The following is a 22,635-nucleotide window of genomic DNA, read 5'->3' as shown; positions in this document are numbered from 1 at the left end:
CAGTATTTTTAGTAAGTGTAAGTAGTAAAGTGTTTTTTAAAGCAAGGTATTTGGGGGCTGGGGATTGACACACCATGCACAAGGACCTGGGGTCAGGCTCCCATCCCACCTGCAGCAGGTAAGCCTCACAAGGGGTAGAGCAGGGCTGCAGGTGACTCTAGCTCCCTCTCTATCTTCCCCTTCCCGCTCAGTTTTTCACTGTCTCTGTCAAATAAAGAAAAAGTTTTTATTATAAGTAAGTAAAAGTAAGGTGTCCTTAGTGAGCAGCAGTGTATGAGCTGGGCCGTGGCACTCCCCTCAGAGCACCTGTTACAGTGCTGATGGGTTCTGGCTTCAAACCCCTGGTTCCCACCTGCTGGCTGAAAGCTTCATGAGCAGTGAAGCAGTGCTACACGTTTCTCTCTGTTTCTGGCAAATAAATAATCAATAAAGTACATCATATACAGGGTGACGAGTCATGTGAAATAGCTTTCTGTCTAAATGCACTTTCTTCTGCTGGGATATACACTTTCCTAACGAGAGAAAGTGCAGTTATTAAGAGCTGAATGCAAATAAGCAATAAGCTTCTACTAACTTGATCAAAGCTCTTTATATGTCAAATGTAATACACCATAGTAGGTATGCTATAAAAATGGTATTTCTACATATATGCTTTCAAGCTTGATATATATTGTGAACGTGGCACTAGTAGCAGTTGTGTTTATTTTCAGGTAATTAATGTTGACTTGACATATATTGAAAACAGAATTGGTGATATTGTTAAATCAGAAAAGCATGTTCAACTTATTTTGGGACAACTGATAGATGAGTAAGTACATTATTAAAGAACTCTTTCCATAAGTATATTTGGCCTCATTTATATTTAATTTTAGAGCAGGTCTATTTTGGTTAAAACCCTTTTTAGTACTGGTTTTCATTATAAGGATCATTATATTGAAAAATAAGGACTTGAGGATCCAGCTGGGCAGTATTGCACCTGGCTGAGTGCAGGCATTATTATGCTCAAAGACTTGGGTTCAAGCCTCTGCTCCCCACCTGCAGTGGTGAGGCCTCATAAGTGGTGAAGCAAGTATGCAGGTGTCTCTCTTTATCTTTCCCTATTTCCCCCTTCCCTCTCAATTTCTATCCTATCTGGTAAAAAAGAAAGGGGGGAGGGGAAGGAAAAATGACTGCCATGAGCAGTGGATTCATAGTGCCAGCACCAAGCCCCAGCAATGACCCTGATGGCAATTAAAAAAAGAAACAAACAAACAAAAAAAAAAAGCAGACAAAAAACAAGGACTTGATTAATATTGAATACTTCAGAACATAGCAGATTTTTGTTTTCAATGATCAAAGATTATCAAAACCTGAGGCCTGTGAGTGGCTAGAACTTTTAACTTGAAAGTCTGAGTTCCCGTGTTCAATACCTGGCATTGCATGTGCCAGAGTGATGCTTTGGTTCATTCTCATTTAATAAATAATGCCGACAAAACATCAAGACCTAAGTTTTGCCTTTCTTTTCTTTATGAGCCTAACTCTGAAAATAGGTTTATAGAAATATTAGTGGAATATCATTGCAAAATTCCTATTATTAAAAAATTCCAGCCTTTGTGATGTGATTAACATTGGAGGAAAAATTACATGTGTCGACCTAGACACATCTGGCCTTCTATTTCTAGGGCAGACTTTATTGCCACACAAGTCAAACATAAAATATAGAAGAAAACTCATTCTTAATTGTTTTCATTTTTCCTTTTTAATAAATACTAGGAACTATTTGGATCGGTTGGCAGAAGAGGTTAATGATAAGTTGCAAGAAAGTGGTCAGGTTGCCATATCAGAGCTGTGTAAAACCTATGATCTCCCTGGAAACTTTCTGACACAGGTATTTTGTTCTTAGATAAGCAAAGACTATTCATGGAAGGAAAAAACTGGACTTCCATTAATTGATCTTTGCAATGTTTGACTGTTGATGTTGTAATAGTATATTTGGGGGCATATTTCTAACTATTGACACATTGGTGACTTTGAAAATAATTTACAAATTATAATACTTCTAAACCCTAAAAAAAAATTTGGCCTGCTTTAATTCAGTTTTAAGTGTATCATGAATGCATAGGTCTGTTTCCTGATTCTGTCAACTATATAGAAACTGACCACAGTGTTTACAGTTCTGATCACCTAGTTATATTTTAGAAATGATGGTGGACTAATAGAGATTGAGTAGCAGTACTACTGGTCTCTTGTGAGTAAAGACCAGGAGTGCTGACATTCCTAACATTCACAGAACATTCTCTATACAAGGAATTTTCTTGCCCAAATGTCTTGTACAAGGGTGGAGGACTCGTGGACTCTAGAATTAAACTTATTTTGATTTGGGGTCTGTCTGTGCCACTGCTTAGTTATTCAGTACTAAAAAATAAAAAGAATCACTTCACCTCTGTGCTTTACAATGAAAACTTTGAATCATATGGTAGTTCTATTTTTAGTTTTTTTGAAGTTTCCTTACTGTTTTCAATGTGTTGGTACCAATTTGCTTTCCTGTCAACAGTGCACAAGTGTTCTCTTTCCTACAGAGCCTTTCAACAGTTAACCTCATATTTATATTTTAAATTAATTAATTAGTTGATTTTTTTTTTTTTACCAGAATACTGCTTAGCTCTGGCATATGGTAGTGTGGGGAATTGAACCTAGGATCTGTAGCCTCAGGTCTGTTTGCATAACCATTATGCTATCTCTCCCACCCCTGAAAGGGGTTTTGTTTTTGTTTAATGGTGGACCTGTTTGTTTTTACCAGAGCCCTGTTCTTCTCTGGCTCATGATGCTGCTGCAGATTGAATTTGAGACCTTTGTAGCTTCAGGCATGGGAGTCTTGTGCTAGAACCATTATGCTGTCTCCCCCACAACAATGGAAATTTTATCAAATGGAATATTGGGTTTGTGTTGATTGGTTTGACTTGTTTTTTGGTCATCAACAGGGTTTCTCTGGGCTGACTGATTCAGCTAGAAAGAGAAAGAGATCACAGGACTGAAGCTTATATAAGCTTCCTTTCATGAGATGACACTAGACAAAGCAAGTGCACTGCTTCGTTGCTCTACTTTGCTGAACCCTTCAGTTTTAATTTTTCTGAATATGACACTCACATACTACATTTTAATAGTTCAGTAAACAAAAAGCATTTTGGAAAGCATTTTTCTATGCCATCATTCCTACTACCAGGCTGGCTTGAGTGGATTTGTCTTGGGATATAAAATATATTCAGACTTACTTGTTACACCTGACTCCAGTCCTGGTGTAAATGGGGGTTACTTTCTTGAGATTGATCTCAGAACACATACAAGTTGTAAGTATTTATATCAGAAACTATAATTTTTCAAGTCTTGGGTTTCTCACTGTTGAAGATTCTTGGAACAGTTTTTCTCTCCATTAGTGTTAGAAGCTCCAGGTAGTCTTCTCCTGTTTGTTTGTGTGTTTTGGCTGTGCCTGTATGTCTCAGGCTGCTCACACCTTATTATCTATTATATTTATTTATTGAGACAGACAGAAATTGAGGGGGTAATAGATAAATAGGTAGACAGACAGATACCAAAACTTGCAGCACTGCTTCACAGCTCTTGAAGCTGATTTTCCCCTGCAGGTGGGAAGCAGGGCCTTGAACCTGAGTCCTTGCACCTGATAAAGTGTGTGCTCAACCAGGTGTGCCACCACTGAGCTCCCTAGGTCAATTAGACATAACACTTAACAGGTAGCATTAAGTTCTTCAAATATCTACAGTTGGAATCATTCCATTTTTTAATTCTGCCATGAATATGTTTTCATTTGTTACTTCTCATGAATTTATGCTTTTTGAGATTTTGCATTGAGACTCATACAACATCAAAATGCAGCTTCACTTGTGTATAGGAGTATGAGTATCAGTGTACGCTTGTGATCATATGTATTTATATCTTCTTTCCTCGTAGGCGCTGTCTCAGCGAATAGGTAGGATTATTGATGGACACATTGATCTTGATAACAGAGGAGTGCTTTTTACTGAGGCTTTTGTAGCTAGACATAAGGCCCGTATCCGTGGACTGTTCAGTGCTATCACCAGGTCAGTAAGCGCCTTTTCCCTTCTATCATCCTTATGGTTGGAGAGGTGAATGGTTCACAGCACAGCTGTTGCCCCACAAGAGGCCTCCGCAGACCCTGCCACCCCCACTGTAGGTCCCCCCTCAGCCAGGGCCAGATGCCAAGGCTCTCCACCCCACCTCCCTCCTTTCCCAGGGCCCTTTGCTTTGGTGCAAGTCACCCCACCCAGTCCAAGTTTCTCTTTGTGTTCTCCCCTCTCTTTCCTTGTGTCCTTGTTGCTTTTTCTTTTTTCTTTCTTTTTAAAAAATGTTTTAATTATCTATCTTTATTGACTGTATAGAGACAACCAGAAATCGAGATGGAAGGGAATGATAAGGGAGGGAGAGAGACAGAGACGCCTAAAGCCTTGCTTCACCACTGACAAAGCTTTCCCCCTGCAGGTGGGGACCGGGGCTTGAACCCGGGTCCTTACATGATGTAAGGATGTCCTTACACTCAGCCAGGGGCTCCATCATCCAGCCCCTTACTTTTTATTTGTTATTAATAGTTTGTTACAAGGTTGTAAGATTACAGTGTGTATAGTTCCACATCACACCCACCACCAGAGTTTTCCGGATCTGTATAGCAAACTAGCAGGAAGCTAAGACTGTATTCGGTCAGCTCCTCTCTGCTTTGTCCTTAATCAGCCTTATCTCTGGCTTTGCGCCAGCAGCGCTTAAGTATGTCCTAGTTTCTCCTGCTTGAAGATGAAGCCTTTCCTGAAGACCACCTTGCATACATCTGCTATTCTCTCTGTTCCTTCCTTAGAACACCTCCCCCCACCCACCATAGCTAATGTCTGTTTTCACTGTCTGTTTTCTTGGTGTCTGCCCCTTCCGAACTCAGCCTCCAGATCCTCCCATTGACAGAGCCACGCTTAGCACGGCAGTGTGATCACATCTGATAATCCTTGGTGACCCTGCTGCAGAGCACACTTTGAGGAACACCTTCTGGAAGCGATCTCTTCCTCTTCCCTTTTTTGGAACACCATACTTTTCTGGTTGATCATTTTGGCTTTCCCTTCTCAGTTGCCCCTCTAAATCTTCCTCCTTTGCTTAACCTTTCGAGTTTGCCTTAGGACTAGCTTTTTTCTCAGTATGGCACTTCCTGGGTGCTTGCATTTCTCTTGTGAGTTTAAAGGTCTTAATACTTGGACAGCATCTTTACTGGAATGTCTTGCAAGCACTTCCAGCTCAACCTCTGAGATGACACACTGTCCCTGAGCCAGTCTGCCAGGCTCCTCAAATACATTTATTTTTCACTTATGTTTGTCCTGCCAGAAAATTGTCATCTGATAGTGCCAGAAACCTCCTGGTCATCTGTTGTTCTCTTGCTGCTTTTTCCAGAACATGGCCTTTTGGAAAGTCGTGTCTCCTAGGGATGCAGAGTGGCCTGTGTGACATCCTCAAGTCCCAACTACACTATTTCAGTGCTTCTCTTCCCAGTGCTATCCAGGAGGTAGATTGCACGGGCACCACAGTAACTTCCTGTTGAGCATCTACCACATGCAAGACCTGGGAGACGCAAAGACGTAGGAGCTTAGAAGGGCCTGAAGTGTAATGTTGTAATATACAGTAATTTCCTATCTTTAGTAGTCTGACCTTATAAAATGTTGCAAGAGAGAATTTTCACTGAGCCATTGAAGAGGAAGCGATTGCCAGAATGTCCCATCACTACAAACATTTCAGTCTGTGCCCTGCAAACAAGGGCATCCGCCCTACACAATAAAACATGAAATCAGGAAGTTAGTGCGGGCACGTCCTATGATCTAGTCTGTGGATCCTACTCACAGGCCACCTACCCACTGTTGGAATAATCCCTGATTTCAGAAAATTCCAGTTTAGAATCCTGGGTCATTCTGTTGTCAGACCTTCACAGCCACTTCACTCTGGAACACGTACTTGGTTTTCTCTTGCCTTTACTGACTACTGAACTTTTGAAGGTCAAAAGCCATTTCTTTCATAGGTGTCCAGTTTTGCTTATGTGCTCCTTTGATGTGCTGGTATTCACGCAATTTGTCTGTAGTCAGATAATCACAGAAGAGAATTCTATCCAGTCACACCCAATTTAAGATTTTTCCAGTTATTGTTGGTAACTGTTTCTTAGAAAGCTGCTTATTCTAATTTCATTCTTTGTAGAAACAGTAGCTTATGACCATCAGCATCATCCTGTTCTTCATTAGACTGTTAAAGACAGAGTGAAAGGAAGCACAGCACCAAAGCTTCTTCAGTGCCGTGGGGGCTGGGCTTGAGCCTGGACTGTGTGCAGAAGAAAGCAACCACTGTCCAAGCTATGTCTCCTCTCTGTTTCAGGAATGAAGATGGAGTCATTACCAAGAGTACCGATCTACATAAAAGTGCTTACTAAGTGGCTTCCTCAAAATCAGCCACTTACTCTAGGGAGTGTATGACTCCAGATTACTTTAAGTACATATATAGGCTCTTTCTTTCAAAAGAGAAAATTCTTTGCTATTCATATAACTATTTCTAGGTGAAAACAATAGTCTCTAAGACAGATCAGAGTAAGGGAAAACAAAAACACAAAAAAGGCAAAGCAGTTAGTCAAGTGTCAGTAAATGAGAAGTATTTGGTAGGAAAGTAATTTGATCCCCAATTAGGAGTACACATTTCCCTGCTATTTCATTAGCATGGTTGTGGTTAGGAATATAAACTGTGATGTATAGGGTTTCACCCCAGATTCAAGTCTTGGAATCATGGGAACCAGGGAGGGAGATGAGGAGACGCTACACAGGTGGTAGTGTCTCTTTCTCCCACCCCCAGAGTCTCTCTCCTCACCTCTGTTCATCTTAATCTAAAGCAGAAAAGATCAAAAACCATTTGGGAACCCTGGAATCACAGTAGACCTTCGGCGCACGCGTGTGCGCACACACGTGCAGTTTTTGCCTTTTTTTTTTAATCTTAAATTATTTGGTACTTTTCATAAGCTAAATATCCTACTTTTTAAGTCATAAAATGTGTGATTCTATAATTAAGAAAATTTTGTCTTTGTTTTTCTCTCCACTGAAGGCCCACCGCAGTGAATTCTTTGATTTCAAAATACGGATTTCAGGAACAGCTTCTTTACTGTGAGTTTGACTTAACTGATGTCACCTAAGTGGGAAATAGACTAGACAGAAAACTCACGGGCTTTTAACCTAAAAATTTAACATAATTAAAATATTTCTGATGGAAAAAAATTTTAATACCAATGTTCATGTATGTATCTGTTTTACCTTCCATACATTTAATACTGCTATTCCCAGAGGAATGGAATGGAAAAAAAAAAATAGTGTTTGTGTGTGATAATTGTTATTCACATACTTATATGGTCAAGATTTCAAATTACAGTATTAAGATTGGTTTTCACCTTATAGATTTTATATATTTTCTAGTATGAAATCATGTATCTAACAAAATTTGACCAACAGAAAAATATTTCCAAGTATTGTTTATTAGAGGGGGGGGGTGTAAACCTCTTAATGAGGTCTTGGAAATTTTATTTTAAACTTTACTGGGATTTTTAAAGTAGTGACTTTTCAACTTATATCTCTGTGACTATAAGAACTTAGATGAAGAATAGAAAAGAAATTCAAGTAAAGAACCAAAAGGTAATTTTTATCCCCTCCCCTTTTTAAAATGTGGGTTTTAAACACAAAGTCTTGCTCAAGACATAAAGGCTGAGTGTGGCATGTTGGTAAGATTCTGTTATCATGTAAGGTCCTCTCGGGAGTGATGAACAGCTTGACTGAATTCAGCATGGATTTGGGAGGTGTAGTCACACAAAATTCTGATAGTAAATAGAATTTCATTGCATGTTCTTGGTAAATGAGCACTTTCCTGATACGTTCTGATTTACTTGGCATTCAGATTCTGAGATGTGTAAGTAGACTAGTTTATGTCTCCACTAAAGCTGGTTTCATAAGCACTTCTTTATGCCAGGTGTCTTTCTGAATGGGCTTGCTGGTTGTTAGAAATAACTCCAGCCACGTGCAGGGCCAGTGGCGCAATGGGTAACGCATCTGACTGCGGATCAGAAATCATTCCAGCCTGTCAGCTTTGCCCTTTGTAGGGGACTTTTCTATTTACTATAAAATACTTGTTTTATGTAAACCTGGTGCTGGTGGCGGTGCCAGAGGTACCTACTTCTCAGACTGACACAAGACTTCTGGTGATGGCGGCGGTGGTGACAGTGACATTTAGCATTTAACATTCATGCAGTGGGTGCCTCTGGTAATGGCGGCAGTGGTGACAGTGACATTAAGCATTTAACATTCATGCAGTGGGTGCCTCTGGTGATGGTGGCGGTGGTGACAGTGACATTTAGCATTTAACATTCATGCAGTGGGTGCCTCTGGTGATGGCGGCGGTGGTGACAGTGACATTTAGCATTTAACATTCATGCAGTGGGTGCCTCTGGTGATGGCGGCGGTGGTGACAGTGACATTTAGCATTTAACATTCATGCAGTGGGTACCTCTGGCACCAGCACCAGGTTTACATAAAACAAGTATTTTATAGTAAATAGAAAAGTCCCCTACAAAGGGCAAAGCTGACAGGCTGGAGTGATTTCTGATCCGCAGTCAGATGCGTTACCCATTGCGCCACTGGCCCTGCACGTGGCTGGAGTTATTTCTGACAGCCAGTAAGCCCATTCAGAAAGACGCCCGGCATAAAGAAGTGCTTATGAAACCAGCTTTAGTGGAGACGCACATACAGAGGGAAAGAGACCAGAGCTCCAGTGTCTCTGGCTCACGGTGTCCTTGGGCTCGAGCGTGGGCCCTGTGGCACTCGGCCATCTGCAGAGCCTCTGCTCTTTCGGGTGGAGCCATCCTCCAGGTCCCGAGCCGCTTTTTAAAGGATAAGGATGAATGAAGGGTGAGACAGTGATTGGCTTTCTGTGATTCATCCTTGCTCTGATGTTCTTGTGTTTGGATTTGATCCAGCTGTGCTTGAGGAGCTTGTTGACAGCGGCCGAGTGCGAGGCTCTGTTGTTGGCGGGAGACAGGACAAAGCGGTGTTTGTCCCTGACATCTACTCCAAGACACAGAGCGCTTGGGTGGACGCCTTCTTCAGACAGAACGGCTACCTGGGTAACTCGTTCTTTTCCTTTGAATCTGGCACCGCTCTCTGTTATCAGGAGGGCACGAGAGTCCATAGTCCTGTACTGTTAGCTGGCAGGTTGTCATCCTTCTCTTTGAGCTTAAAAGCATGCATGTTTTTGCGGATGTTAGAACGGAGCTTGATCCCATTCTCATTCAATAGTTTTAATATACAAAAAAATCAAAGCTGGTATTGCCGCCTTCTGCAATGCGGTGATAACCACTACAACTTGAGGTGTTTTTGATTCGTAAAGAACCTGCTCTTCCATGTTTACAAAGTTGCAGTTTTCCACTTATATATCATCTTAGAAGTACTATGTTGGCTATCTGCTTCATAATCATTTTTACTACTTTTCTGATTCCTCTGAAACATATTTTGAATTCTGTTTCTGAGGATTTGTCACGTGGGTAAAGCAAGTTTATTGACTTAACTCATTGACACAGTGAACAGGTTTATATGTGTGACACACTTAATCAGTCTTTTCAACTAAGACGAACTGCGTAAGAGATTAGTTTTTTAAAGAAAAAGAAATTGATTCCTTTTTCACTAAGACCACTGTAACATTCTAAGTGTTCACACGGCTTAAGGGCTTGCTTGTTACGGCTTCTGAACCTTTAGTAGTATACTTTTAGTTTCTCGGCCATGGACTTAAATTAAAACTTATAATTAATTTTTAAACATTATTTTTTAAGAAGAGAGGGAATGGCAGATATGTCGAGTAGCTAGTAGCTATAAAGTTCCAATTATTTGCTTTTTTAATATGCTCAATCTTTTATTACTTTAAATTACAGTGGAGAATTATTTTGTCTTAAACTTTATGATGAAACTAGATCCCATTTCTGTAATTGTAATAGATAAAATTAGTTCCAGTTTTATTTCCATACATAAATAAATGCCTTCCCTTAACTCACCTCTTCTTTTGTTATTCTGTAATTCTCATATTTCCCTCAGACCCTTCAGTTGATGCAGCTGGCACTGACAAGGTATTTAGTGATAAAATCTAGAAAGGTCTCAGGGCCAGATGGTGGCGCACCTGGTTGAGCGCATATGTTACAGTGTGCAAGGACCCCGGTTAGAGTCCCCGGTCCCCACCTGCCAGGGGGAAAGCTTTGTGAGTGATGAAGCAGGGCTGCAGGTGTCTCTGCCTGTCTTCCTCTCTATCTCCCCATTCCCCTCGATTTCTGGCTGTCTCTATCCAATAAATAAAATAGAAATTTTAAATTTAGAAAGGTTTCAAAATGAGGTAGTAAGCTTTATTACTTTATTCTTTAATGATGTGAGGATATAGTGTATTCACTAAGAGTAGATTTAGGTCAAGTTTATTTATGAAAAACACGACTCACTGATTATCCTATTCCTACTTTGTGACATGTTTCTAGAATTTGATGCCTTATCCAGGCTTGGAATCCCAGACGCTGTGAATTACATAAAGAAAAGATACAAGGCAGCACAGCTGTTGTTTCTGAAAGCGACTTGTGTTGGTCAAGGACTTGTGGACCGGGTGGAAGCATCAGTAGAGGAAGCTATCAGCTCTGGAACCTGGGTTGACATTGCAGTACGTCGTCTCTCTTTCTTGATCTTTCTTTATACCGATGACTGCTGGTATCTTACTAGTATATGGCCATTTTGAAAATTGAGATAGGGAAGGTAGTCTTGACCTTAAAGTTTTTGTCGTCAATGTTATAAGAAAAGTAATTTTTACTTTGCTGTTAACACTTTGTGTGAATAGTAAAGCATTCAGAGTTCTATAAACTTCAGACAAACAAAACATAGGATGTTCATACCAATGCTGCCACTAAAAGAATGAACGGGATTCCTCATGCTCTGTGTAGGCAGTCAAATCAGCCACCCTGCGGCATTTACCCGGTGCTCCCACTGATCTCTGCCAGTGCACTGGCACCTGCTGCTGTCATGGAGACAGAGTCCCCTTCACAGCATTGACCCGGTGCTCGCACTGATCTCTGCACCTGCTGCTGTCATGGGGACAGGAGGTGATCAGCTCAGGGCTCAGAGTACCCTGGGAACCATAGGCAGTAATGAGGCCACTCAGAGAAATAACCTAACAGGTGCTTTAGATGTCTGATGTTGCAGTGCACTGACACGGTTCACATCCTATTTCTGATTCCAGCCTCTGCTGCCCAGTTCTTTTTCTGTTGAGGATGCTGCCATGTTGCTTCAGCAAGTGATGAGAGCGTTCAGCAAACAAGCTTCAGCAGTGGTCTTCAGTGACACTGTTGTGGTCAGTGAAAAATTTATAAATGACTGCACAGAGCTTTTCAGGGATCTGATGCACCAGAAAGCTGAAAAGGTATTGCAGGTGTTCCTTCCTTGCAAATATTACAGCATTTTCATGTAAGAATCATCTGATGGCTTTTGGAAAATGGGCAAACTACCCCTGCACGGACATGGTGTTTTCATAGAACATTTCCCTTCTGCCTGTCATCCCTTTTCACTTCCTCTCCTGGATCCCCCTCTCCTCCTTCATTTGTTGGGATGCAGAAGTTAGAACTTGGGGAGCCGATTTTATAAAATGGAGTCATATAAGTGAAATCACACACTGCACCTGAGCGTGTAGATGAACATCTAAGCCCATTAGAACATTATCTGTATATTGTATACTGCCATTCAGTCCATAATGCGTTTACTAGATCTATCAGAGTATAACTAATCTTATCTATTTGGGGTACAGAAACAGGGCCCTTAATGAGGAAATAAATCATTAGTTCCTCAGAACATCTGCTCAGAATGTTTAATTTGAGGTCATGCCGAGTCTACTTTAAAAACTATTGGACTTCACATTTCTAATTAGTGACACCATTTAATACAAAATTTGCTTACAGATAGGGCCAGCATGCCCATTTATCTTAGACTATAGTAAATCCAAGAGGGCTTATTAAATATTTAAATCATATTTATCAATAGTACCTTAAGCTCTTTCAACAGTCAGAAAAAAATGAGATACTTTTCTTGTTTAGCCTAATAAGCAGCAAAGAAGAACAAAAAGTACATAGGATTGATATCAGAAAACCTTAGTACAATCCCAGCCTGTTTACTCTGACTCTGGATAAATAGACTTTCAGTTCCCTCATCTTCACAGAAAGAAACCTGGGGTGAGGCAGTGCTACAGCCAGTTGAGTGCAGGGTACCTGCACGAGGCCCGGGACTCAAGCCCCGCCCCACCTGCAGGGAAGAAACTGCAAGTTGTTAAGCTGTACTGAAGTTGTCTTTGTTGCTCTCATCTCCTGGAAATAATTCATGGTTCTTAAAATGATTTTTGCTAGATTATCAAGGTTGAATTAGAAGGAAAGATAACTGTGACTAAATCTGCAACTCCTGTCTGATTGTTGTGGGCTGGGAATGGCTACGTCCTCATCTCTCTGGTAATCTCAGAATTCCAACTGGCACTAGATGTGGGAATCTAGGAGGAAAGCCAGCAGGTCACTTACTGAGCAGTGATGGAGGCAGCCAGTAACAGCTGGGAAGGATCACAGCTGATTCTCTGCTGTGCCATCCTGGTTTCTCATAGAACAGTCAGGGGCCATATTCTTTGGCAAGGAAAGCACCAGGTGCCGGCTCGGGCCCAGAACTGCTTAGTTCTCTGCTGCGAGGACCATTAGTATGTGACTTGTTTAAGACGGTTTCTCCCTCTCCCTCTCCCCCCGCCCTTCGGCAATATTGTAAATCTTTATCTACCAAAACTGTTCTATTTTCAGGAAATGAAAAATAATACTGTGCATTTGATCACTGAAGAAGATCTGAAACAAATTTCCATGTTAGAAAGCACTAATACGAGTAAAAAGGATAAAAAAGAAGAACGGAGGAGAAAGGCGACAGGTGATGAATGGCATAGGTTGCTCTGAGACAGATCTGGGTGTCACAGTGGACTTTGCTGCATTAGCCAGTTTTTCTGATGAATCAGTCTTTATGAGCATGGAAACTTTCTATTATCGAGAGCTGTTTGCGGAGAACTAATTTAATGACCTGATCTGCTCGTCTGTTGTTGTCCTCCCTACCCTTCTCCTCTGAGTTCCAAGCTTTGTAACCCTAGATTCTTATTCTCAAACTTGTGAAATTCACATTCACCTCAAGGTGTTTGCACTAACTGTCCCCTGCCTTGGTGTTGTCTCCCACACCCCCACGTGTCTACTTTCTCTTTGTGGCTCTGGAAGCCTCCCTGGCCTCCCAGGATAGTGGGGCACAGTCATGTTCCATCTTGCTGGCACCCTGTTCTTCTGTACTGCTCCAGAGAGAGAGAGAGAGAGTGTGTGTGTGTGTGTGTGTGTGTGTGACTGTTACACAGACTTGTCCATCTCATTTATTGTTAATACCTTAGGACTCAGGGCCACATGCCAACTGAGTGAGTGAAGTTCCCAAGGAAGGAGGCTTTTCCCACACTTTTTAAACTTCCCTTTAAGCAGCCCCAGTCCTGAGTACTTCAGGTACAGTTACTATGATTTTCCTTTCGAAATAAATCTTCGTTACAAAAGGCCCCCCAGTTTTCTCTTCCTCCAGGGTTAATGCTGGGGTTTGGTGCCTGCACTATAAATCCACTGCTCCTATGGCCATTTTACAATTTTTTTTCATAAGATAGAAATTGAGAGGGAAAGGAAGTGCAGAGTTGGGGGGAGAGAAAGATAGACACCTGCAGGCCTGCTTCACCACTTGTGAAGCAACCCCCAGCAGGTGGGGAGTTGGGGGCTCAAACCCAGATCCTTGGGCAGGGGTCCATGTGTTTCATACTATGTGCACTTAACCCCATGTGCCACTGCCCGTCCCCAAATATTTAATTTTAAGATTTTATCTTTATGCAACCAGAACCCAAATAGATCCTGATACTGAAGATACTTGGGCTTCCTAGAAATGTAGGATTATACTGTGGAGTATGCTTCTATCTGAGATTGGGTTTTTTGTTTGTTTGTTTCTTTTTTTTTTTTTAAATTTGGAGTCCATAGAATATCGTGGGAATCTTTCATTTAGAAATCATGTGTTTCTCACAGTTTCTGCAGTAGGAACAGTGTCTTTTCCAAGCTGTGTTCTTTATCTGTGGAGAGAGAACAAAGCAGAGCATCCCTCCAGCACAGACGCGTGGTGCTGGGGACAGCTGTGCCACTGCTGTGCTCATCTCACACACGGCGGCTGCAGATAGAGAGCTCACCGACAGGTTTAGCTCTGGAAACACGTGTTCTTAAGGCTTGTTTGCTGTGAGAACTCACTTCTTTGAAGTGTCTTCTTTTTGGGAAACTTATTACCATGAATGTCTCAGCGCACTTGGAAATCAAGTACAGATTTGCCTTCGGCGACCGGCTGCACTATTTCAGTGCGACTGTCGTGTCTTACTTCCTTCTGAAACCTGAGTGTCATCTGCCATCTCCTTCTTAGTGACTACGCTGCTTATGTCTGAGGGGCAGTGGAAGCTCCATCATCTGACCTGTGTGTTTCTGCTGCCCAGTCAGGCTTAGTGATGTGGCCCGGTGTCACCACCTTCCACGAATGCTGCTTTTCCTCAGGTGATCTTAACTAATGCCATTTTTCCAGCAGAGGGCAGCGGCAGTGTGAGAGGAGGCGGTGGTAGCAACGCGAGAGAACACAAGATCAAGAAGGTCAAGAAGAAAGGGAGGAAAGACGATGACAGTGAAGATGAGTCGTCTCAGACAGGTGCGTGGCCGGCTCCGGTTCTCCCGCCTTTGTGCGGCCCTTGGCACACTTGGCACACGAGTGGGGGGCCAGGCCTTTGCAGCATGTCAGTGAGCGTGGATCAGTCTCTCAGCTGAGGACCTCAGTCCCTCGACAAGATAGTCGAGATCTCGGCTCCCAGGGCTCCGTGAGTGACCGTGTGAGCCGCAGGCTGCGCTGGTCACCGCTCAGGCCGCTGACCGGCTCGGGACGGCTGTGCCCCACGGCCCCTGCCAGCCGAGTCACTTCACACAAGCTTCCAGGGCTTGGGCGTTCTGCATTGCGTCTGTTACTGCGTCTCTACAGGCAGCAGAGTGTGCGGGTGTGCTGCGTCCTGGGCTCCTTGCGCCAAGTAGTGCAGCATTCTGTACAAGTGGTTCGTCCAGAGAGGGAGTTGCCAGCAGTGCCAAACACGCAGTAAAGAAGCGAAGTAAAGTGCTGACGCTGAAAGAAAACATGGGTCAGCACTGGCTGGGCTGTAGGAGGGTAGTTTGCGGGGGCTGACATGGCCACAGCCAGGAGACCTGGTTTGGTGACCTGAGGCCCTAGCGGAGGCACACTTCTTGACATCAGTGAGGAGTGAGGAACGGGGCTGTGACCGGGGGTGTGAGGCTGGCAGAGAACGTCACACTACAGACTTGTGAACGTTTCACAATAAAGAGCAGAGGCAAAGATGTTGGGAACTTGCCTGGTAATTGGGCAAGACACAGAAAAGATACTGGCTCTTTAAGTCAGAGCGAGAAGAGCATGGGTCCTGTTCACATTGGCCTTGATGAGCTCTGTTACACAGATACGTGCGGTATTTCCACGCAGAATAAGGGCGAGCTAGGCTAGAGTGTACTAACCTACAAGTGTTAGTTTTGTTTTCCCTTCCTAATAATTTATGTCTGAAAATAACCATTTTGATTGTTTTCACAAATATTTGAAGGGGTCAGACCATTGTAAAACCTTTCCTGGTTATTACGCAGTCACACCTTGCTTCCTGCTGCCTCATTTTGTTCCTGTGTTGCCATGCAGAGCAAGCTGCAGTACTGCATGAGAAATCGGCGTCTGCAGGTCTCAGTGGAGAAGGATTTTGTGCGTGTCTGGTTTTTGTGTGAACACCTCACTGGCTAGGCACTCTGTCCATGGGGAGCACTGTGTGCACGATTAAGTCGACAGCAGACGTCTGAGTTTTTCTGGAGAGAATTGTGTTTTTTCTTTTCCTGTTTAAAATATTAACTTTAGGAAACTGGTACCTTTCTTCCTTTCCCCAACAAAAATGTAAAAATATGCAGTGATGATAATTTGCGATTTGCTACCTCTTCTCCAAGACTGTAAGCTAGCAGACGCCCACAGCGAGCGAGAAACATGGCCACAGCTGACAGTGTGCTCCTGCTTATGGCTCTGCAGCTGCTGGGCCTGGCTTTACAGTGTCCTGAGATGCAAAATGAGTGAAGTAGCTGTTGTTATTTAAGTGGATAAAGCAGTGTTGATGAAAAGAAACGTTCTTCAGAAACTATTAGTTTCACCTATTTGAACAGTGTTAAGATCATCCCGTGTGATTTTTAACTTTTCATTGATTTGTAGATTCTCTCTAGTAGAAAGCAGAGTGAATGAGCCTCTAAGAAAATGCTTTTCTCCTAACTATAGCCCCAAAAAATTGTTAAATGAGGCAGGTGATAAGTCTTTGACACATAAAAATATAATTTTGTCATTTCTGATAAAGTACTATGTTATGATTGGTTAAAACATAGAATCAACTTAGTGTGCAAGGTTATTACCAAGAAGTACAATGCAGAAACTTCTAAAATGCACGTAAGAAGCAAACAGAAATCACAGATTATTTTATGTGAAAGCTCAGGAGTAGATAGCAGGTCTGGAAAGAACAGACAATATGCTTGCCTGGCCTGAGCATGTGATAGATATCAACTATTTAAACACTAATACATAGTAAAAGTTGATTCTTGGGCTGTTTTTTTTATTGATAAAGTTTTACTTTCATAGTCAATAACAATTTAGCTGTACATAATCACCTGTATATTTTTACTGTTGTAATAGAAATATTGTTCGCTTTCTTTCACACTTTCCCTAGGAAGTGAGTAGGTATTACATTTCCACAATTCACAGTTATTTCCATTATAGGAACTGTATAGTTTTCCTTACATGGAATTATTTTTGTAAGAACAAAACTGAAAATTGTGAGTGTAAAACTACAGGGTCCATTTTTTTCATCTGTGTCTTTTTAAGAAGGTAAATCTTAGCTTATTTGTACTGGAGTTGTGGTTCACATGGCTACAAAGGATTTTCCCAAGCATTTATGTGGATCATAAAGATGCTTTATTTTAGTAAATACTCATTTCTACCAAGGACATCCTGCCCAGTTTCCATTGCTCAATAAAGAAAAATTATCCTGTCCGAAAAGACTTTGTTCCACCCACTTGGTTATTTTCATTCCCACTATTTTTTTAAAGATCTTTATTTTGCACATGCAAGAAAGAAAAAGGCCAGAGAACGGCTCTGGTGTGAAGAGTGTGGGCGTCAGACGCAGATGCCCACCGTGCAAACTGATCTGTGATACCTGAGCTGTGCCACTGATCAGTATCCCCGACTGCTGATGTCCGCTCCTTGACTCATCTCGTTTTAACATGGAAAAAAGTGTGTTTCGTTGATTGACTTTCAGAAAGCAAATAAAATCCACAGATAAAATCCTCCACAGATAAAATCAGAAAATTATCATTTCAAAGGAAATCACTTGATTTTAACTTATTTTCATTGGTTTTTGCTACTTAGCGTTGTCAGTTTTATTAGCATAAAATTTAATGTCAGTTTTTATGGCAGGCGGTGGGTGAATTGCCATCTTACTAAATGTGTAAATGAACCTTATTTGTTTCTCTTTTCTTTTTTTTCCCCATTATTTGTCTCTATTATAGGAAAGAAGAAGTCAGAGATCACATTTCTGTGTCAGGAAGAGATAGAAGATTATTTAGAAAAACACCTTCAAGAGGCCCCTGAGGAGTTTATTTCTGAACTTGCAGAGCACTTAATAAAGCAAGTATAAAAATAGTTTTCCTGCTTTATGATAGTTGATTTATTGAATAGAACATTCACCTAGATCAAAGAAATTACATATATATATTTATTCAGTTAATATATTTATTTTACTGTGAGAGAAGAAAAGACCTCTCAGCCCTGCTCACCATAGTGTAAGGTGGTGCTGGGGCCTGAATTTGTATGCTCTGGGGCCTCGGGCATGTAAGCTAGTGCTTTTCAAAGGCTGGATTGTCTTTCTTGCTTTATTTGAGATATTTTTAGGCTTAAAAATGAATCCGTTTGCCAGTGAGATAGCGAGGGACCTGCAGTCTGTGAGGTACCCGTGTCAGTCCCCCAGTAGCACAGCTGTCCCAGGGCTTAGTGGTATCTGGCATTTTTAAAACTCAGATAAATCAGTGTTAAAAAATGAAACTAACCCCCAATTTTTGTCTACAGAGGCATTTTAGTCCAGCAGACATTTAGTTAGTTTGGGTGAGGCACAGTGTGTGGGCAGTAGTGTCCGAGCACACACAGGCGCTGATGTGCGGGACAAGCACCCACACTAAGCCTGCTGCCCCTCCCCCCCAGCACTACCCAGCACTACCCAGCACCACCCAGCACTACCCAGCACTACCCAGCACCACCCAGCACTACCCAGCACCACCCAGCACTACCCAGCACCACCCAGCACCACCCAGCACTACCCAGCACCACCCAGCACTACGCAGCACCACCCAGCACTACCCAGCACTACCCAGCACCACCCAGCACCACCCAGCACCACCCAGCACTACCCAGCACCACCCAGCACTACCCAGCACTACCCAGCACCACCCAGCACTACCCAGCACCACCCAGCACTACCCAGCACCACCCAGCACCACCCAGCACTACCCAGCACCACCCAGCACCACCCAGCACCACCCAGCACCACCCAGCACCACCCAGCACTACCCAGCACCACCCAGCACCACACCCAGCACCACCCAGCACCACCCAGCACCACCCAGCACCACTCAGCACCACCCAGCACCACCCAGCACTACCCAGCACCACCCAGCACCACCCAGCACTACCCAGCACCACCCAGCACTACCCAGCACCACCCAGCACCACCCAGCACTACCAAGCACGAGAAGGAAGGGGAAGGACCATCCTGTTCTACTTGGGCCTGGCGGAGAGTATACAGTATCCTGTTGTTCCCATCACTTAATTGGGGAGTTAAAATGAGCTGAAAACAGGACAGGACATTTTTAGGGAGAAAATAAAGTAACCGTCTTTAGAGAGATTCATCGTAGATGACACTGTCTTGTAGTTGAGCCAGGCTGAATTAGGTTTAACACAAGACTGAAAGAAATTATATGCAACTAGGCTTTGGCCTTTAGTAACTAGTCCAGTCTTCCTTCAAGTTGATTCCAACACAAGCTTTAAAAATATCAGCTAGTATGGAATCACATCCCTGCTGTCTCATAATCTTGTAAATCAGTAATAAAAAAGAAGATGCTGTCTAGTAGCTTAGTAAGTCTACAATTTAGATTTATAGCTTGTGGGAAAATTTTTAAAACATTTAAAAGTGTTTATACTTTTGCATAAAAGTATTATATCTTTCATGAAGATGAATTAGTTAATAATTATTTAATGAATACTATTTATTTTTTTAACTTTCATGGTGGGTGCAGTGTGAAGCTATTCCATTGAAGTCTTATGGTTTTATAAACCATTATTATGAAAGCTAATAAAATGATGTTGATTTGAGTTGTTGGGCACAAGTTTTTATTTTAGTATGTTACCTTTTTTACCACTACAGAAGTCAAGAATTTAAGTGACTGTTTCTGAAGATGGGGTAGATTAACAGTCTGCTCTTCTCCAAATTACCTTCCAAAGACTACTTTGAATTGAATCCGAAGTTTTTGCTATTGTCTTGAATGCAATAACTTGGCCTTTTGATATTTTTATGTATTTTTTTTTGAGAGAGACAGAAGCTAACAAAGGGGAGCTAGAGGGAAGAGAGGGAGAGACACTTGCAGCACTGTTTCACAACTCATGAAGCTTCCCTGTGGGGGTGGGGCTTGAACCCAGGTCTCTGTGCACTGTGATGTGTACACTCAGCCTAGGTGCTCCACCACTTAGCCCAGGTGTCTGTGCACTGTGATGTGTGTACTCAGCCTAGGTGCTCCACCACTTAGCCCAGGTATCTGTGCACTGTGATGTGTGCACTCAGCCTAGGTGCTCCATCACTTAGCCCAGGTGTCTGTGCACTGTGATGTGTGCACTCAGCCTAGGTGCTCCACCACTTAGCCCAGGTGTCTGTGCACTGTGATGTGTGCACTCAGCCTAGCTGCTCCAGTACAACAACTCTGAATATTTTAAAGTCAAGAGAAATAATTCACTTAAGTCATAACTCCTAAAATTGTATGACAAACTTCTGCAAACTATTTTCCAAATTAATCTTTATTGTGAGAGAGAGAGATCTTCTCCTGAGCCTAATTTCTATAAGAACAGAAGTTTTCATCAGCATAAGTTGAGTCCATTTCGCTAACCTGAATGTACTTACCTTGTACACAGACCTCTTAATAGAGCTTACGTTGAAGTGGTGCACTCAGTGTTCATGTCTTCAAGCTCTTCTGCCTCTGGAAGTGCCAGAAAGCACACAGTCAAGGACTTGCAGGAAGAGATTTCTAACCTCTACAGTAACATCCGGTTGTTTGAGAAAGGGATGAAGTTTTTCACAGGTAAAGTCAACTCTGTTTCTCCACTGGTTCTATGGGTCCTGAGACACCCCCTTTAACAAAGTGCCTTTATTTTCCAGATGATGCCCACACAGCTCTTACCAGACACCTGCTGAAGACAATGTGTACTGACCTCACTAACCTCATTTTCAACTTCGTGGCTTCGGATCTGATGATGGCAGTAGATGACCCTGCCGCCATCACGAGTGAGGTGTGCTAGTAGGTTTCTTACCGCCTTAAGGTGTCTTGCTTTGAAGCTGAACACGCTTGTTCTGTTACATTTGACACAGCCTAAAAGGGAAGCACTAAATTCTTTGGGAAAACAAATACACAATTTTTAGTTCAGGGTTACACACACACACACACACACACAGCTGCTAGCAGGATAGTCGGTCTACAGAAAGCAATTATGTTTTATTCTTTTGGAATCAATTTTTTCCTAGCTGCTAAGTCACAGCCTTTTCCCTGAGATACAGATGCCTTAACAATGTTCTATCTACATACCAAAACTGCACGTTTGCATTGAAGAACACTGCTCTACACTAATATTTGTGGCCAAAGGTGGCCAGTGTGGGCTACCTTTGGGTGCAGCAGGGCAGGTGCAAAGCCCTGTTCTACCCCCAGCACAACCTGAAGTCACTGCAGCATCTTGGGAAGCTCTAGTGTTGTGTGTCTTCTTGTCTGTGTGTCTTTCTGTCTGAAATGGAAAAAGTGAACTGTTGGCCTGGGAGCACGAAGTTGCACACATGCAAGGCCTCAGTACCTCAAAAAGAAAGAGAAATCTAAAATTCAAATTTCCAACCTCATCTAAAGCTTATCTTCCCTTCTTGCAATGTAAAGCGACATTCTAGCTTGCAGATGCCTGAAGAGAGAGTCTGTCCGACTCCTTCCTCTTCGTCCTTGTCGGTCCCATTTCAGGTTGGGAATCTAAAGACCCTGGAAGACAGTAGTGTTCAGAGGACTGAGCCCACCACACTCACTCTGACCTGGCTGCTCTCACAGCTGGCATGCGTGACTTGTTTCCTGGGGTCTTTGTACCCCCCCCACACACACACACACACTCTGACCTGGCTGCTCTCACAGCTGGCATGCGTGACTTGTTTCCTGGGGTCTTTGTACCCCCCACACACACACTCACTCTGACCTGGCTGCTCTCACAGCTGGCATGTGTGACTTGTTTCCTGGGGTCTTTGTACCCCCCCACACACACACACACTCTTCACCAGCTAGCAGCTGTTTTGTTTTCCTCTCCTGCCCTGCTGAGCAGCAGGTCCCCAGGTACAAGAACAACTGTGTGTGTGCCCCGCCCCAGTCTGCTCAGGTGGTCAGCCGTGAGGGGAACAGAGGGAGAGGCTGCCTGTCTGCCCAGACTGCATCTTCTAGGGCCTGCTCAGTGCAGTAGCAGCTCCAGAGACTTCCTCTACAAGGTTTTCTCTAGGAGTGGCTTTCAGGTTCATGTCAGCAAATGCCCCCACATTTTATAAGATACGTCCAAGCAGAGACCAGGTGTCCAGGTACCATAGACAGTATTCACCCATGAAATAAGACCCCAGCCCAGGTAATGGGGGTCCTGTGTCTTTATGAGTGGGCCCACCCCTCTCCTTCAGCTGGCGTTGAAAAATACTTTCCCACCCAAACGGAAAAGAAAGGGAGCCCCAGGTTCTCTGCTTCTGGAAAAGTCAGTGGTACACTGTCTCTCCTCTCCCGCTCCTCCCCCCCCCACACACACACACAGAGTTCCTTCCGTCACTGGGGCAGACAGCGTGAGCAGGGTGCAGCTAAGCTTTCTGGAAAAGTCAGTGGTACACTCTCTCCTCTCCCGCTCCTCCCCCCCCCCCACACACACACACACAGAGTTCCTTCCGTCACTGGGGCAGACAGTGTGAGCAGGGTGCAGCTAGGCTTTCTGGAAAAGTCAGTGGTACACTCTCTCCTCTCCCGCTCCTCCCCCCCCCCCCCCCACACACACACAGAGTTCCTTCCGTCACTGAGGCAGACAGCGTGAGCAGGGTGCAGCTAGGCTTTCTGGC

At 43.1% G+C, this 22,635-nt stretch overlaps 1 protein-coding gene across 1 annotated transcript in view; it reads left to right on the top strand.

Moving 5' to 3' along the window:
• UFL1 (UFM1 specific ligase 1) overlaps positions 1 to 22,635 on the top strand; it is a 29,236-nt gene that overhangs the window by 3,769 nt on the left and 2,832 nt on the right. Inside the window, exons 4-15 of the mRNA XM_060190749.1 lie at positions 711 to 808; positions 1,753 to 1,867; positions 3,946 to 4,076; positions 7,120 to 7,178; positions 9,035 to 9,181; positions 10,571 to 10,746; positions 11,320 to 11,499; positions 12,905 to 13,025; positions 14,730 to 14,846; positions 17,777 to 17,894; positions 20,442 to 20,608; positions 20,686 to 20,816. Of these exons, the coding sequence (XP_060046732.1) occupies positions 711 to 808; positions 1,753 to 1,867; positions 3,946 to 4,076; positions 7,120 to 7,178; positions 9,035 to 9,181; positions 10,571 to 10,746; positions 11,320 to 11,499; positions 12,905 to 13,025; positions 14,730 to 14,846; positions 17,777 to 17,894; positions 20,442 to 20,608; positions 20,686 to 20,816 (1,560 nt within the window). The remainder of the gene's footprint in view (positions 1 to 710; positions 809 to 1,752; positions 1,868 to 3,945; positions 4,077 to 7,119; positions 7,179 to 9,034; positions 9,182 to 10,570; positions 10,747 to 11,319; positions 11,500 to 12,904; positions 13,026 to 14,729; positions 14,847 to 17,776; positions 17,895 to 20,441; positions 20,609 to 20,685; positions 20,817 to 22,635) is intronic.

Source organism: Erinaceus europaeus, chromosome 4, assembly GCF_950295315.1.
Source record: "Erinaceus europaeus chromosome 4, mEriEur2.1, whole genome shotgun sequence".
Lineage (NCBI taxonomy): Eukaryota > Metazoa > Chordata > Mammalia > Eulipotyphla > Erinaceidae > Erinaceus > Erinaceus europaeus.
Note: the sequence above shows the minus strand (reverse complement) of the source record. Positions and strands in the feature narration are given on the sequence as shown.